The 18,264-nt window shown below is 41.9% G+C and overlaps 2 protein-coding genes across 3 annotated transcripts in view; one reads left to right on the plus strand and one right to left on the minus strand.

The window, feature by feature from the left end:
- The first annotated feature begins 4,244 nt into the window (after nt 1-4,244).
- LOC106580065 (aldehyde dehydrogenase 1A1) lies at nt 4,245-14,552 on the plus strand. Of its 2 annotated transcripts, none has more exons than XM_014160674.2 (14): nt 4,245-4,648; nt 6,187-6,326; nt 7,658-7,762; nt 7,955-8,095; nt 8,321-8,450; nt 10,158-10,219; nt 10,399-10,527; nt 11,502-11,615; nt 11,849-11,951; nt 12,104-12,288; nt 12,579-12,743; nt 12,881-13,038; nt 13,352-13,426; nt 13,525-14,552. In XM_014160674.2, the coding sequence occupies exons 1-14, from the start codon at nt 4,591-4,593 to the stop codon at nt 13,595-13,597; spliced, it is 1,638 nt and encodes a 545-aa protein (XP_014016149.1). In that variant the 5' UTR covers nt 4,245-4,590; the 3' UTR covers nt 13,598-14,552. The 2 variants fall into 2 exon arrangements, with proteins under 2 accessions (XP_014016149.1, XP_014016150.1); XM_014160675.2 differs by having other exon boundaries at nt 6,190-6,326.
- Nucleotides 14,553-14,831: 279 nt separating this feature from the next.
- Nucleotides 14,832-18,264, minus strand: part of LOC106580227 (transmembrane channel-like protein 2-B) — a 33,673-nt gene continuing 30,240 nt past the window's right edge. Inside the window, exons 14-19 of the mRNA XM_014161052.2 lie at nt 16,840-16,907; nt 16,492-16,731; nt 16,287-16,412; nt 16,023-16,101; nt 15,727-15,868; nt 14,832-15,492 (exon numbers count right to left, since the gene is read on the minus strand). Of these exons, the coding sequence (XP_014016527.1) occupies nt 15,263-15,492; nt 15,727-15,868; nt 16,023-16,101; nt 16,287-16,412; nt 16,492-16,731; nt 16,840-16,907 (885 nt within the window). The 3' untranslated portion in view covers nt 14,832-15,262. The remainder of the gene's footprint in view (nt 15,493-15,726; nt 15,869-16,022; nt 16,102-16,286; nt 16,413-16,491; nt 16,732-16,839; nt 16,908-18,264) is intronic.

Consider the following 18,264-nt stretch of genomic DNA (forward strand, 5'->3'; position numbering starts at 1 on the left):
ATCAGCCTATTTAAGCATAGACTGCAAACCAGCGGGCGGTCGATTGAACAGCTTCATAGAGCTTGATCTAGCATTCCATTTCCTTCTTGTTCTTTGCGTTGTTTTAACAGGATGAGACATTATTGTGCGTGCCCAATATGCGTGTCAAGTGCTAACTATGTGGTCCACGGTAGCTTAATTCTCTCATCATTTTGTGTACAAGCGGCTGCAGACCGCACACATTTGGCAGTGGCCAAACATACACAATTATTGTAAATTGGTGTTTGGATTTCCTCACTCTAAAAATGTATGGACTGTCTGACTAACTGCAATCTTGCCTGCCCAACATGAAGATAGAAAATAACATGATTAATCTAAACATCAAACTTTTGATATTTCAATTCATAACAATTGAATTCCAGAAAACAAAACATTTATGTAATTTGACAAACGAATGAATATTTTATAGCACACCATGGAACAGAGGCCCCAGGTGTTAATGAAATTCATTAAGTCACATACTATACTACTGTACATGCCACAAGGTGGCAGACTCAAAGTACGTATTGACTAGCACTTGCATTTCAACACTCCACACTAGCTTTCCCCTCGTTTGGCTGCTTGCAAGCTAGCAAGCATGTTCGGTACTGCTAGGTATCCCCAATCAATCCAGTAGGGTCTGGAAGCTATAGTGAGCTTTGATTGGTCAATAGCACGGCAATGTCACAGCGTATTTGCATAAAGTTCAGCTTTCCCAAACTTTGGTCACGCCCTGTTCACATCCCTCGCCCGTGCTCATATTGCCTAACAGTCCCCCTGCCCACTTCACTTCTTCCCATTGTAAATGAATGCTTTCCCAAGTTTCATCGCCCATGTCGTCTTCAGTTAATATGTTCTGTAAGTCAGTGAGATTCAGCTGTGTAGTAGTAGGCAATGACAGAGCCAGTAGTTTGAACCACTGGTTGGTTTTGAGCCTACATGGCCCTTAGAGCTGGTCCAGCTCATGGTACTGATATGTACTTACTGACAACATGTAACTAATCCCATGACACTGAGCAAGTGTGCGAAGTGAGTGTTGAAATCCATAGTTTTGTATTCAAAAAAAGATTTCTACGCGGTCTCTGCCAAATTTGAGTCAAGGGAGCCGCAGAACAACCCAGGAAGTTGAGCTTACATAGCTACCTGCTCCACTGGGGGTGTAGCAAAAGAGGAGATACTATAATGACATTGCTGACCTGCAAAAAATACTAACCAAAATCAAAAATGATCCTAACCTTAACCAAACCCTTAACCCTGACCCTATCCCTATCCCTGACCCTTACACTTACCCTTACCCTAACCCTACACCCCTAACTGTGGAAAAGGTCCCTGTTGATTGACAATGTTCTGTGTGTTGTGTAATACATAGGCACAGACACATGCATACAAACACACGATAACATACGCACTATACACACAGGTACACATGGATTTTGTGTTGTAGATATGTGGTAGTAGAGTAGTGGCCTGGGGCACACACTTAATGTGTTGTGAAATCTGTTGTAATGTTTAACTGCCTTAATTTGCTGAACCACAGGAAGAGTAGCTGCTACCTTGGCAAATACAAATATCTATGCTATGTGTTTTGTTTATTATACCTGCTTTTCATTGCTCATGTAAATGGTTGTTTCCTCCTTCAGAAGTAAAACAAGAGAAATTAAATATTAACTTGGCTGAGATCTGTATAATGTCAACCTAAACAACAAGCTGAAAGACTAAATGGCTTAAAATGTCAAGAGTTACCATGAAAAGACTGGCTCTGGGATCAAATGATTCAGTGACAGCAGCATATATGACCCTGGACTGAGTCTTGCAGCATAGAAACAGCACACATTTGGGAACATTTACGATTTGTTTTCAGATAAGGTACAGATGTAAGATCTTAATTTGACCAGTTTCACACAGCAGGAAAATAATCCTGCAGCAACAGGAAATGTGAATTATTGTGTAAATTACAATTACTTTACATTTTTGTAGGGGTCAGTACATTTTTAGTTAGGGCAAATCAAGCCTGAAATGTTTGAGGAAATTATAAACTTTAGAAGGCTTTTTAAATCTTGAATACACTAAGTTTCTATGTCCAGCTGTGCAGGACATTTCCTGCAACAACAGGGTGATCAAATTAAGATCCTACATCTGTATGTTCCTCTGGTAAATCTCAGGATCCTTGGAGTTGGAATATAATGTGTTGACCTTGAACAAAAGTTTTTGGTTAAGAAACAATAAGGAGTTATCTTAGACACACATACACTACCTTTCAAAAGTTTGGGGTCACTTAGAAATGTCCTTGTTTGAAAGAAAAACAATTTTTTTGTCCATTAAAATAACATTAAATTGATCAGAAATACAGTGTAGACATTGTTAGTGTTGTAAATGACTATTGTAGCTGGAAATTGCTGATTTTTAATGTATATCTACTTAGACGTACAGAGGCCCATTATCAGCAACCATCATTCCGGTGTTCCAATGGCACATTGTGTTAGCTAATCCAAGTTTATAATTTTAAAAGGGTAATTGATCATTAGAAAACCCTTTTGCAATTATGTTAGCACAGCTGGAAACTGTTGTCTGATTAAAGAAGCAATATAACTGGCCTTCTTTAGACTAGCCATTTTGAGCCTGTAATCAAACCCACAAATGCTGATGCTCCAGATACTCAACTGGTCTGAAGAAGGACAGTTTTATTGCTTCTTTAATCAGACAACAGTTTTCAGCTGTGCTAACATAATTGCAAAAGGGTTTTCTAATGATCAATTAGCCTTTTAAAATGATAAACTTGGATTAGCTAACACAATGGAACACCGGAATGATGGTTGCTGATAATGGGCCTCTGTACGTCTATGTAGATATTCCATTAAAAATCTGCCGTTTGCAGCAATAATAGTCATTTACAACATTAACAATGTCTACACTGTATTTCTGATCAATTTGATGTTATTTTAATGGACAAAAAATTTGCTTTTCTTTCAAAAACAAGGACATTTATAAGTGACCCCAAACTTTTGAACGGTAGTGTGTACAATATCATACAAGGAAGCCAGTCTACACAAGATAATGCAAAGAGGAAGACTGCAATAAACAGTCTTTTCTATGTCATGATACAGTATCAACATTGAAAGCAGGCTACCAATCCAGACTCAGCATTTTGTCTCTATGCTGCATGTTTACTTTATTTGTAACTCTGACTTGCCCTGCTTTCTCTGTTTCTGGCGTCTGTGCAAATCCTCTCTCTCCATATCCCTCCATATCCCTCTCTTCCTCTCTCCAATGGGTCGTCGGTTCCACTCAGGCTCAATTGTGGGACACCCGGTGCTGTCAGGCTGCGACGCCTCCTTTGACCGACCTAGGCCCAGTCCCAGTCCCAGTCCAGGCTGAGCGATCCGGCAGTCCCGCCACTCCTCCTCCCTCCCGTCATTAGCACAGCCACTGGGGCAACACGTGTCACGGAGACATGGCGACAACCAACACAGACTAGACTCACTGGAGACACCGCCAAGGAACCTCCCAGCTCCCTACCATACACACAGGCACGCACACACAAACATATACATTACAACACACAGCAAATACAGATGCACACATACTCACACACACATGCATGCACGCATGACATACATAGAGCTGATTAAATGTCTATTGGGTTGGGATGCGGTCATTAGTTGCAATTAGCACTGATGGGGCTTTTGTTGCTTCTCTCTGGCATACAGATGTTCAGTTTTATAAGACACCATCGAGCCTAATTTCATTGTCAAGGATATCATCCTCATCATCATCCTCATCGCCACTGCAATTGGCTCAAAGAATCAGCCTACTAAGTGAGTCCAAAATGTGTGCTGAGTTTGCGATAAGGAGAAAAATACATCAGCGTATGGCTCTTTTTCACGGCACATTACAACACTCCAAAACGCAGCTCCGCTGTGCTTTTCATTATTTAACTAGGGTTAATTACGAAGGTTATGTTGTCTAAGCCCAGGGGTAATTTTCAAAGGACTTTGCGTCTTTCCAGACAGGCTACACCAAAATAGAGCCGCACCAGACACAGTTATGCGATGGTATTGTTCCTGGGAGACAGCGGGCCAGCAGGGGGCCCTTATCAAAGCTAAAATCTTCCCAATTATTACGTTTACCGCCTCCAAATCGGGCGTGCAATAACCCAAAGTGGTGTAAAACTAGTCCCTTTTTTAAATTTCCCTTTCGGCAGAGATAAGTGGATTGGACCAATGCAAAGGTGACGGGGAAAGACAAGAGGTGGCCCTCACATCAAAAATGACATGCTACGTTTCACGGTCATGGAAGCTGAGCGGTATGCGTGCTTGCCTCGCGGCCAGTGTACAACAAGCGTGGTGTGTAAAGTGGAAAATAGGGATTGGTTCTGTTTGAACAGTGATTAGCGTATGGGCCCAAAGGCGTGGGTCCCTGGTGGGTGCGACAGCTACGTGGTTCTCTGTTGGTCCCAGTAAGAAGTGGGGCTTTTTTTACCAGTGAGTGCAACTATATAAGAAGGGTGGTGGGTCTGCGTTGGGTACTTTTGCCTTTCTCAAATTTGGGGCTGCAGTGAGGAGAGTTGAAGACATGCCGGTGATTGGAGTTGAGAACGTTCAATCTGCAGGTGCACCATCTGCATGCACAGGTAAGACAGCCAAACTCAGGTCCATATCCACTGCGTCCAGTCATTTATTTGTTTCTCACAGTCTGCTAATGCCATACGTCACAAGTCAAGGTTAATTAAGTTATAATAAATGTACATTATTCTTGTGTAAATAACCTGTTTTTCTTCTCATACCATAATTATGTTAGGTATAAAGTTTGGATTTAGAAACAATTTGGATTTCATTTTAAAATGAAACTAAAAATACTTTTCACATCAAGTGAAGACAGTAAAATAACGTTAACTTTATTCTTCAGGAGTACATGCAAATGGTTCCGTTTTTTGTACAGGTGACTTTGATTTTGTAAGAATGTCAGCCGATTATGAAAAAGGCTGCTGTGAAATATTATCTATTAAATATAATAGGCTAATACATTTTGAATTCTGTGTATTTCTCAAGTAGTGCTTCAAAATGCAGAATCAGTTAGAATCAGTTACAATCAGAATAATGTTCATGTAAACACAATGTCAATATGATGCATTGTTTCTAAAGTATTTCTTCCAAGTAAACTTTTTTAAGACACAATTTTAACTGATGGTTAAATTGAAAATGTTACACACATGACTAGCAATGAAATCCCGGGTCACTAAAATAGTCACATTTTATTGTGGTAAAAAAATGTAGGTTACAAAAAAAACAGTTCTATCAACATATTTGCCAACTACTGTCCGACAAGATACATTTGTCATTCATGTCCAATAACTAAACAGTGGTGTGTTCATTAGGAGACACAACAGGTAGTACCTCCTTGTTTCAGTCCATGTGATGCCAAAAGAACGTGACCCAGGTGACATGATAATGATGGTTGAAAAAGTGGACTGAAAACATTTTCAAAACATTTTGCAATGGAAAACAAAAATCAGCATTTTGTCCAGGTAGTTCCTCCATGTTTCACTCTGTTTTGTTTAGTTTAGTGCCTAATAAACATGACCCTGCTGTCCTCAGGTTCCCTCTGTAGCCTAATGAGATGAGATCAGGGCTCTGGAGCCGGCACCGCCAGCCCCGACTTTATGGTGCCAGTCGCGACCTCTGACCCCTTAGTGTGAGGCAGTAGCAGATGCCAATATCTCATTTGGCACAATTTTCATATGGTATATTCTGTTATGGAGACAATTATATAGGGATGACAACATTTGCAAACTTGCTCTTGCGAGTACTATGCGCACTCACACGGGCACACACATTGCTTGTATTGCTTTTAGTAGATTTTACTGTGTTATTTTTACTTTCGTGTGTTGCCTTTCTCTTTTTGTAGTTTGGAAACTTGATTGGTCGGTTTGATTTACTTAAATGTCCACCAACCACGTCTCTTTGATAAAACCCGTCACTGTGAAGTTCTCACAGGTTCTCACCATCCCTCCAATCAGGTTGAACTATGCAAATCCCCCCCTTCCACAGGTTTGCCTATTGTCCAATCAGTGCCTCTCAATGAGAGGAAGGGGCAGGAGACGGTAGGTGGGATGGGAGAGGGGCATGTGTTCAGCCCAGTGTCATACAATTTCACCTTTTGCTGTCCCAGTAGGAAAACAGGGCAACATGAGCTCCGAGCCAGGAAACTGCCAGAACCACCAGGACCATGATCCGGACCACGGAGACGCCGGGCCAGCCAAACAGACCATGCCCATGCCCGTACCTGACCTGGAGGTCCAGTACACTAAGGTCAGCTGGAACAATCTTTATAGCTAATGTAGTATGTCATTATGTTTGTGTAGGTTATGTATTCTCTTTTGCTTTTTGTTTTAAATGTTGAATTTTGTAGAGTACTTTGCTGCTTAAATCATCTATGCATTATTAGTTTTAGGAGTATTTTGTAGTATATTTGCTGGTGAAAAAGCTTTTGCTACAGTGAATATTACACAGTATGTTGTGAAGTCCAGTCTTTTTCCAGATGTCCCCTCTCTAAATCTTCAGCTCCAAAATGCTGTCTAAACTTCTACATGTTCTGATGCGTTTCATTTATAATGGCATATTTCATTAATAGTTCTTCATGAATACTTTATGTTTGTGTGTGTGTGTGTGTGTGTGTGTGTGTGTGTGTGTGTGTGTGTGTGTGTGTGTGTGTGTGTGTGTGTGTGTGTGTGTGTGTGTGTGTGTGTGTGTGTCTATTGGAGATGTAGTAGAATAAGTGTGGTATTTACATCCCTTTGGCAAGATGGTTCCCAGGAGCAGAGGAAGTCAGTAAACTATTTACTGTGATCTTATCAGAAAGTTTATTACAGTAGAGCTACCACAATTTATTATTTTAATATATTGACTTACTAACAACACTCAGATGCATCTAATCAAGTGAAAGGATTTAATCAAAGGTTAATCTTTCTTTTACAATAAACAGAGATCTGGTCAAGACAAAGCTATAAAACATGCTCTACTGAGGATAAAAATCTAACTCATTGTTATGGAGTCTGTTCCCTGAAATGGAAAACTATGCTCTCTGCCAGAGGCCCGTGGTCATGGATGACAGGAGGGAGGGCGTTCATTAGCCTGGTCCCAGATCTGTTTTCTCTAGATAGCCAACTCCCATGGTCGCTGTTTTGTTATGTTTTGGCATCAGGTTAGGAGTTCATTGACACAGGAGTGTTTGTGTGTAGTGTACAGTATGCACTGAGTGTACAAAACATTAAGGACACCTGCTCTTTCCATGACATGGACTGACCAGGTGAATCCAGGTGAAAGCTATGATCCCTTATTGATGTCACTTGTTAAATCCACTTCAATCAGTGTAGATGACGGGGAGGAGACAGCATAAAGAATGATTTTTAAGCCTTGAGACAAGTGAGAGATGGATCGTGTATGTGTGCCATTCAGAGGGTGAATGGGCAAAGGGGAGGTGCAACTCAATATTAGGGAGGTGTCCTTAATGTTTTGTACACTCAGTGTATAACACCAGCTTGGGGTTTGCTGGGTCTGTGTGCAATGCATATTCATTAGTGAGGTTTTTACTAACACCATCTGTTTTGCTGTTGTGTCTTTATGTGATTTGGCGAGATCAGATATTCATTGATAACGAGTGGCATGAGTCCTGCAGCGGACGGAAGATGCCAGTTCACAACCCTGCCACTGGAGACCTGCTGTGTGAGGTAGAGGAGGCAGGCACCGTGAGTGACATTGTCAATTAGTCAAACAATCAATCAATACATTTTTTGTGTGGTTCTTTGAGTACGGTTGAGAACGAGAGAGAGAAAGAGGGTGTGTGTTCGTGCGTTTGTATCTGTTTGCGTGCCTGTGTGACTTTCGTATGTGTGCCTGTCTGTGTGCATGTGTGTGTCAAACTTTACTTCCGTACCCAGGAGGATGTGGACAAGGCGGTCCAGAGTGCTAGGGCAGCCTTCCAGCTGGGGTCTCCATGGCGATGCATGGACGCGTCCGACAGAGGGCTGCTGCTCAACAGGCTGGCTGACCTGGTGGAGAGGGATCGCCTCCGACTGGCTGTGAGGAACACACACACACACACACACACACACACACACACACACACACACACACACACACACACACACACACACACACACACACACACACACACCTTCTAACACTGCAAGTGCTCAACAGCCATATGTCCCACATGTCCCATACCTGGGCTCAATGTTTGTTATGCATTTGCTAGATGTTGCTGAGGACTTCTTCATGAGTCTGTATAATGTATATGTACTCAGACATTGGAGGCTCTTGACTCAGGGAAGATCTTCCTCATGGCGTACTTTGTGGATCTGATGGCCACCGTTAAAACCCTGCGTTATTATGGAGGATGGGCCGACAAGATACAAGGCAAAACCATTCCTGTGGGTGAGTTAATCCGCAAACACTTTAATTTGACCATCTCACAAATATGAGATCATATCTACCTGATTGACATGAATATATATCTATTGTATTAAATTATGTATCAACAATTGTATTTACATACAGTACCAGTCAAAAGTTTGGACACACCTACTCATTCAAGGGTGTTTCTTTATTTTTTATTATTTTCTACATTGTAGAATAATAGCAAAGACATCGAAACTATGAAATAACACACATGGAACCATGTAGTAACCAAACAAGTGTTAAATAAATCAAAATATATTTTAGATTCTTCAAAGTAGCCACCCTTGCCTTGATGACAGCTTTGCACACTTGGCATTCTCTCAACCAGCTTCATGAGGAAGTCACCTGGAATGCATTTGAATTAACAGGTGTGCCTTGTTAAAAGTTAATTTGTGGAATTTCTTTCCTTCTTAATGCGTTTGAGCCAATCAGTTGTGTTGTGACATGGTAGGGGTGGTATACAGAAGATAGACATATTTAGTAAAATACCAAGTCCATATTATGGCAAGAACAGCTCAAATAAGCAAAGAGAAACAACAGTCCATCATTACTTTAAGACATGAAGGTCAGTCAATAAGGAAAATGTCAAGAACTTTGAAAGTTTCTTCAAATGCAGTCCATCAAGAGCAATGATGAAACTGGCTCTCATGGGGACCGCCACAGGAAAGGAAGACCCAGAGTTACATCTGCTGCCGAGGATAAGTTCATTACAGTTGCCAGCGTCAGAAATTGCAACCCAAATAAATGCTTTGAAGAGTTTAAGTAACAGACACATCTTAACATCAACTGTTCAGAGGAGACTGCGTGAATCAGGCCTTCATAGTCAAATTGCTGCAAAGAAGCCACTACTGAAGGACACCAATTTGAAGAAGAGACTTGCTTGGCCAAGAAACATGAGCAATGGACATTAGACCAGTGGAAATTTGGGATTTTTGGTTCCAACTGCCATGTCTTTGTGAGACGCAGAGTAGGTGAACGGATGATCTCTGCATGTGTGGTTCCCACCATGATGCATGGAGGAGGAGGTGTGGGGGTGCTTTGCTGATGACACTGTCAGTGATTTATTTTGAATTCAAGTCACACTTAACCAGCATGGCTACCACAGCATTCTGCAGCGATACACCATCCCATCTGGTTTGCGCTTAGATGACCCAACACACCTCCAGGCTGTGTAAGGGCTATTTGATCAAGAAGGAGAGTGATGGAGTGCTGCATCATATGACCTGACCTCCACAATCACCCAACATCAACCCAATTGAGAAGGTTTGGGATGAATTGGACCGCAGAGGGAAGGAAAACCAGCCAACAAGTGCTCAGCATATGTGGGAACTCCTTCAAGACTGTTGGAAAAGCATTCTAGGCGAAGCTGGTTGAGAGAATGCCAAGAGTGTGCAAAGTTGTCATCAAGGCAAAGGGTGGCTACTTTGAAAAAACTCAAATCAAAAATGTATTTTGATTTGTTTAACACTTTTTTGGTTACTACATGATTCCATATGTGTTATTTCATGGTTTTAATGTTTTCGCTATTATTCTACAGTGTAAAAAAAAATTAAATAAAGAAAAATCCTTGAATGAGTAGGTGTGTCCAAACCTTTGACTTGTACTGTAACAATGATGAAATACTTTCAAAGGACAGAACAGCAGACTTATTGTCTAAATTCCTTCATATGTCATTGTCTTCAGATGGAGAGTATTTTACCTACACACGACACGAGCCCATAGGAGTGTGTGGACAAATCATTCCAGTAAGTAAATCCCCTTTGTGTGTGTGTGTGTGTGTGTGTGTGTGTGTGTGTGTGTGTGTGTGTGTGTGTGTGTGTGTGTGTGTGTGTGTGTGTGTGTGTGTGTGTGTGTGTGTGTGTGTGTGTGTGTGTGTGTGTCCTCAGCTCTCATATAACCCATACCTTTGCTCCTCTGAATGCAGTGGAATTTCCCTGTGATGATGTTTGCCTGGAAGATCGCTCCAGCTCTGTGCTGTGGAAACACTGTAATCATCAAACCAGCTGAACAGACACCACTAACAGCCCTGCACATGGCCTGCCTTATCAAAGAGGTAGACTACACACGTAAACACGCACATCCACCTCCAATACTTCAGAGGTCTTCTCACAACACATTAGCCGTACCCTCAAGATATGTTTCGCTTAACTCAACTACTATTACTCACCCTCAACCTCAAGGATGAAGTGTGTTTTTTTCCCGTTTTAATCTGGCCCTGCTCTTTACCCTTATGTGAAACCTTTGAAGTTACGCCTAACTCTATCCCTAGAGGCTCCTGCGGTCATTGTAGTCATTGCCTTGACTAGCTCAGCCAGGTCCCCCATTATCTAAGTCAGTATTCGACGACCATCCATGTCTGAGGACGTCGGGAAATGACGTTGAAACCGGCCACTAGGGCAATAGCGAGCACTGTTATCTTCAAGTAGGTTTCGGCGTTATGGACGGGGATGGTGGATGGACATAAGCATCTGCCTCTGATTCCAAAGGTTGCAAGTTTCAATCAAGTGATAGAAAGTTGTTTTTGATATCCCAAACCAAACCTTAAACCTTACCTTAACCATTCTGAGTTAATGCCTAACCTAAAGCATTTCCAGTTCATGTCTGAACTTAACCCTAACCTTAAAAATAATGCCTAAACTTAACCTTAAACAGTGTGAAATTTGACATTTGGAAGAACTTCGGAATTTGACGATTGAGAAACATGGATGAACATCTAATTCTGAAGTGAGACTGTGAGAGCTGGAAGAACTAGCTAATGGCATAATGTTGATGAGGCACGTCCATAATTAATGATTCCAAAATCAGACATTTTAAAAGTATAGACCTGAGTTAATAAGATCATGTTGTGTTGGTCTCTTTCATTCTCTGTGTGTGTGTGTGTGTGTGTGTGTGTGTGTGTGTGTGTGTGTGTGTGTGTGTGTGTGTGTGTGTGTGTGTGTGTGTGTGTGTGTGTGTGTGTGTGCGTGCGTGCGTGCGTGCGTGCGTGCGTGCGTGCGTGTGTGCCTGTGTGTGTGTGTGTGTGTCCAGGCTGGTTTTCCTCCGGGCGTGGTGAACGTGCTGCCAGGATACGGTCCAACAGCAGGCAGTGCCATTGCTCATCATATGGACATTGACAAAATAGCCTTCACTGGATCAACTGCTGTACGTATTCAGAGAATGACCCATTCACTTTCAATCGTGACACATTTCACTGATCACCCAACCCTTAGTTCACAATCTCCTTTCTGTTAGACCAGATTCTGACGTAATCTGCTATCTCCTAAACCACCAGCCCAGTGCCCTCGCCATTTGGTGTGAATGGTTGCCAGATAGGATGGGGGTTTTGGTATTAGTTATGTTGTAAATTGAGCATTTTTCCCTGTGGTGGTTTCCAGGTAGGGAAACTCATCCAGAAGGCTGCTGGTGACAGCAACCTGAAACGTGTCACTCTGGAGCTGGGCGGCAAGAACCCCAATATTGTCTTCGCAGACTGTGACTGTGAGTGTGGGTGCGTGTGTGTGTGTGTTTGTGCATACGTATGCTTGTCTGTCTGTGTGTGTTTATGTTTATATGTTTTTTGGGATGCGTTGAGTTTGTGTCTGTGTATAGAAGTAAGTGTTCATGAACATGAGTGTGTATGTGTGTTGTAGTGGAGTATGCGGTGGAGCAGGCCCACAGTGGTCTCTTCTTCAACCAGGGCCAGTGCTGTCTGGCTGGCTCCAGGGTGTTTGTGGAGGACTCTATCTATGAGGAGTTTGTTTGTCGTAGCGCGGAAAAGGCCCGTAACAAGGTCCTGGGAAACCCACTGGTACCAGGAGTGGACCAGGGACCACAGGTAAGTTATTGTGGTAGAACACACTGTTATTCCTCAAATGGATAACAATAGCAGTACAGTTGCGGGGACCTGAAACATTCGTTTTCCTGCCACTCTCGCCTTGATGAAGGAGACGTGCCGTGTGGCAGCACGTACATCTGTACATTTTAATATCATCGAACATTTCAGGACAGTCGAGTGAGTTTTAATATCAAAGTCGCAAGATGTGAGGCTTTCATATTAACACTTTTAGAATGACAGTCAAAGCTTGTGTGGTGATGATTTGTCGGATGTTCTCCTTGCTGGTGCAGATAGATCAGAAGCAGTTTGATAAGATCCTGGAGCTAATCGAGAGTGGGAAGAAGGAAGGGGCCACATTGGAGTGTGGGGGGGGGGCCTGGGACCGGAACAGCCTCTTCATCCAACCCACTGTCTTCTCTAATGTCACTGACGACATGCGTATTGCCAAAGAAGAGGTAAACACACACACACACAACATACTCTTTCTCGCACACACACACATACATACGTGCACGCATGAGAATGCACAAATGATCTGTCTCACTCTCTTTCTCTCCCCCTCCTCTCTCTTTCTCTCTCTTCTCTCGCTCAGATCTTTGGACCGGTGCAGCAGATCATGCGTTTCCGCAGCGTGAATGAGGTAATTCAGAGGGCCAACGCCACCCATTACGGCCTGGCTGCCGGAGTTTTCACCAATGACATCGACAAAGCCCTCACCGTGTCCTCAGCTTTACAGGCCGGCATGGTGTGGTATGTATGGACACCTCCAAAAGCTTTTGACCAGTTCGGGCAACATATTCATCTGGCAAAAGAGCACAGGTCTGTGCAAATATTGTAAACCTCATTATAATCTGGCAGCGTGATTTCATATGAAACACCTCTTCAACACTGTAGGTTATAAGAAAGTGATTATTTATGGATTATTCACTTTACTCAAATGTAGTTCAATAATCACATCCTTAAAACGCACATTGTTGAAGGAATGTTTCAAATGAATTTACGCTGCCAGATTTTGTATTTCAAAGGTATTTGAACTGGTCCTTTTATTTCCTCTTTATCATAGGGTGAACTGCTACAATGCCATGAGTACCCAATGTCCCTTTGGAGGGTTTAAGATGTCCGGGAATGGGAGGGAACTGTGAGTGATTCCAGATTTCTCGAATAAGACCAACATTAATTTATTCAATTAGTTTATCTTAGTTTCCTTATTGTTTGTACCATGTGTCTGGGTTTCAGAGGGGAGTATGCCCTCCAGGAGTACACAGAGGTCAAGGCTGTAACTATCAAAGTCTCACAGAAGAACTCCTAAGATTTGCTGTACGGTACCATTCAAGTATTTCAGTAGGACTTCCACCGAAATTCTCTATGGACCAACTCGGAATTCTCAGCAATGACCCACAGACTATTGTATGCTATTAGACAACACAGGGAGTCACTTTCTGTTTAAAACAGCTCTCACAGTGTTCAAGGTTGCCCAAAATTATCATCACTATTAGACGGGACAGCACTTAATCCGAAACAAGTTTGCATGCACAATCGGTTAACTTTGTCATCAATTGATTTATCATATAAACTGCATCCCACTGGTTATTGTGTTCCAATTCGACAGAAAGACAATGTTTTTGGTATAGTCTATCATTTGTACACTGTATGTGATCAATTTGAACAGTCCAGTAGTTTGAGATCCATTGGAATCATAATTGTGTGGTTTATAGTACATACTGTCTTGTCGTTGTTCTTGTCAATGGATAGTGACTGTGTATTTCTGTAAATGTGTATGTGTTTGCTTTTGTAAATCTCCCATAAGTAAGCATATAAAACCTGATATATCTGGCATAGAGATTCGTAGACATATTTTGTAACTCTTGTATTTTATTGGTTGTAATACCAAAAAGGTAGCCCTTTACATTCCAGGTTGGTGTTAACAGCCTAATAACATGGCATCCAATCCTTTTCTAACTAGCCAATGGTTTTGTATCTGGAAACAGAGATGGTAGTTTCTATGTAATAACGCTGAATCCGTGCAGGAAAATGCAACATTAGCCATTTCTCTTTAGTTCTACTATTATATCCATTCCGCATAAACGTGTCATGTGGCCTTATTTAGTGTAAAGTGACACCAAATTGCCGGCCAACCAATAGCTCAATAACTCATTCTTTGAGAAGTCTTTTTCCTTTTAGTTAAGTTACAGCACGTCACCGAATGTCACTTGTCATATCTTGTGCATATCTTTTTTATCAATAAAGAAACCTCTGATTATGAACTGGGCTTTGTTTGTCACTTGAACACTTTAAGACACTTTACACTAAATAAGGCCACATGAGAGTTTTATGGGGAATAGATGTAACAGTACAGAACTAAAGACGAACAGGTAATGTTGCATTTTCCAGCACTGATTCGGCGTTATTACATAGAAACTTCCATCTTCCTATTAACAAACCATGGGCTAATTGGGAAGACAGGAAAGGATTGGGGGGAAACTACATTGGTAACTACTACTGTAGTTAAAACATAGTTATTACCCTGTTATTAGCAAGTGTGAATGTAAAGTGCTGGCACAAAAAAAAGTACTACAAATGGATATCTTACAAACTATTAACGTACGATTTCAGACTTAAATGAGTAGAAGTTTAGATCTCTGCTGAGACAAATAAAAAGAAATAAACGTTCCCTAAATTGGTCACAGAATATCTGATCATGTTTGTTTATAAATGGGTTTAGGATGCTGTTCTGTCATGATTGTGAGGGTGTTACAAATACTACCTACAGGCTTTAGATCTTTGGCCAGATTCATATTGTCATGTTCATTAGGATATGGAACGCAAACTTTTTGCAATGGAAAACAAGGGACTTTTCTTATTGGCGTTTCGGTCTGTTTTCTTACGTTTGGTACCTAATGAACACAACCCTGCTTGTCTACAGCCTGATTTGTCAGGGTGGTATTGACATCCTAGCACCCTGGTTTTCACCTATTTAGCGTCTAGAGGGAGGTGTGCCCCTCCCTCTGCCCCTCGCAGGCCCTGGGGGTGGTCCTCTGGCGTTTCCAGACGGCCCCCTTGGGCCTGGGGGATGGGTCACAGCTGCTTTGGGGTTTGATGTAGCCAACGAAACATCCTTCTGAAGATTAACCCCCTTGCCATTGGCTGCTGCTCCTGGACGTTTTGCCCCTTTGGGAGATTTGCTTCCCTTCTCGTGCACTTTCTCTGAAAAGGCGAAAAACGAAAAACAGAGTGGATGTGCATGTACACCTATATACATGTAGCTCTGCTGAGGGGCGATATTATGATACAATTCACTCAAAACAAACTGTTTCTTAAGTTATGTTCATTAAGTGGGTCCACAGTTTTTGCGAACGCCCAAAAAACATCCAGCCACTAGGTGGCACTGAGTGGAGACGGTAGATAGGTAGGTAGGTAGAGTAGGCTATATGAACTGACCTGGTTGGGGCTTCTCCTCCTCCTCAGCAGCAGCAGCAGCAGGGGGGAGCAGAGAGCGGTTGGGCAGAAGGTCTTCCAGGTCCTGCATCACCTGGTTGGTGTTCTCCTTGTTGTTCCTCCGGTTCTTCTCCTCATCTCTAGCCTAATCACAACGCAGATAATACTGTTGGTGTTTCTCCAATTACCACATCAGCATTGTGTGCATGCATTGACCAAGTACTTAGTAGGATTACATTGTTTACAGTAAATCATTTAAGTCTTGAGAGACAGCAGTTTAGTTGATAATGCTCATTTACCATTTGCATCTTCTTCTTCAGTTCCAGGTTGGCATTTTGATAGTTTTTAGAGGTCGCATTCAGATAGTAGATGGCCAACCTGCCACAGGATCACAGAAAACTATTTAACCCATTTTAAACATGGCATGTATTATGATGAGCGTGTGTATTTTACTATGACCATATGTGGGTTGCTGTAATGTGTGTGTGTGTGTGTGTGTGTGTGTGTGTGTGTGTGTGTGTGTGTGTGTGTGTGTGTGTGTGTGTGTGTGTGTGTGTGCATACACCATCAGCAGCACTGCTGGTAAGATCAGCCCAGGATTAGTTGCGTAGGTGAAGATATTCCCAATGAATGCTGGTAGGTCGTTCTCTATAGTCTCCATGACGACATGATACATTTGCTCCCTTCCGCTGGTAGACAAGAGATCAGCATTAGATGTGTGCCTAGTGTGTGTGTGTGTGTGTGTGTGTGTCTGTGTATGAGAGACACCTGAAGGGGCCACAGTCGAAGGAGGGCGGCAGGGTCATTATGGTGTAAACCACGGGCAGAAGGCTGAGGAAGAGCACCAGGAGGAGGAGGCCCATGTAGAAGTTGTTAGATTTAGAGGCCTTGAAGACCCTCTCATGGGGAACGTTACAGCTCATCACTGCCCAGCACTGGTAATACATGGAGGTGAGGAGACGCAAGACGTTCAACCCTACCAAGCCAGGGGCGTAGAACGCACCCATCCTGAAACAAACACAAATACAGAAATGTGACTCTTATCGCAGATCAACACAACTTACAGGGTTTGTGGAAATGCGTTGATGGTTTATGTGGTGTCTCATATTTACTCACCAAATCATTCCTTGATTGAAGATTAATCCAAGCACGTTGCCGCTGATGTCAAACTCTCCATAGGATGGCTAGAATCACATACAAAAAATATTGCAAATCATGTTAAATAATGTAAACGTAATTCTATTCTCTCTCCCTCTTTCTCTCCCATAGTAATTAACTTAACAGGGCAGTGTCCTGTGTCACTACGTGAAGGATCACCTATCTTGCCGGATGTCACTGTGTGGTATCACTGTTCATTTGTCAGCATTTTTTTGTTTTAGTCTTAGTCGTTTGACTAAAATACCTTTTATTCTTAGTCCCATTTTAGTCCTTACATGCTTCGTAGTTTTAGTTTATCAGTCGATTAAAACTCTGGACAATTTTAGTCTTGTTTTAGTAACATTTTACTCTGTGCATTTTTGCCATTAAATAATTCATATTTACCTCTAATTTCCATCACGTGCACATAGCCTTGTCCAACTAGGCCTACTATCCCCTCATATAGCTGGCAAAATTGCTGTTGTGGCAGATTTTAACTAATGCCAGCCATGATTTACTATACTGTATAGGCTACAAAGCCTTGGCTACAGGTTAAACAATTTAGGCCTAAAGCTCTGATTTTTCTCCCCATCATAACGTTGTGATGGGGGGTAAATAACAGCGATTCCCTTAAAATGGGGAATCTTTCCAACAATGCCAGAATTATTACTGTACTCCCAATATTCAGCAAATAACATTAGCATTTCCAATAGCCGACCACGAGAGCGGAAACACAGATTAACAAAAGCGCACATAGTAATTGAGCTTCTGATGTGATCAAAGCAAAAATAGCCAATATGAAAGTAAGAAAGAATTAACATCATTTTTTCTAGTTGAAGTTAGTTACAATCTGCATCCGTTCAAAGGCGAGACGAGTGACTGAAGTGACTGCCTGGTAGCTTTGTGCGTGGAGGAGGGCCAGAGGCAGTTTAGCTCATGCAGCCCGCGCAACTGAAAGACCAATGAGAGGATTGTATTATATTCTGCAAAGGCATGTCCATTAGTCTCGTTACAATGTCATCAACTAAAATGAAAAGTATTTTGTAATAGTTGTCTTTTTTTTCAGGGCATCATGTCTCGTTATCGTCATTAGTTTTCATAAGGAAAAATAGGTTGTTGCTAAATATTTTCTGTCATAGTTAGTGTTGACGAAATGAACACTGTGAGGTATCCAGTTTACTTGGAACAAACACATAATGTACTCACACTTACAATAAGCAAAGAAAAACACTAGTATTGAGTATTTACATATGCGGTGTATAACCTTGGAATAAGAATATAATTACTCACAAATGAAGGGGTAACTGTGGAGAATTATGTATTGATATTGAGTAACTATACCTTGTTACCATACTATTACCATGTTATTACCACTCTATCCCATATTGTAATGTAAAAGGAAGC

This window comes from Salmo salar, chromosome ssa20, assembly GCF_905237065.1.
Source record: "Salmo salar chromosome ssa20, Ssal_v3.1, whole genome shotgun sequence".
NCBI classification, from domain to species: domain Eukaryota; kingdom Metazoa; phylum Chordata; class Actinopteri; order Salmoniformes; family Salmonidae; genus Salmo; species Salmo salar.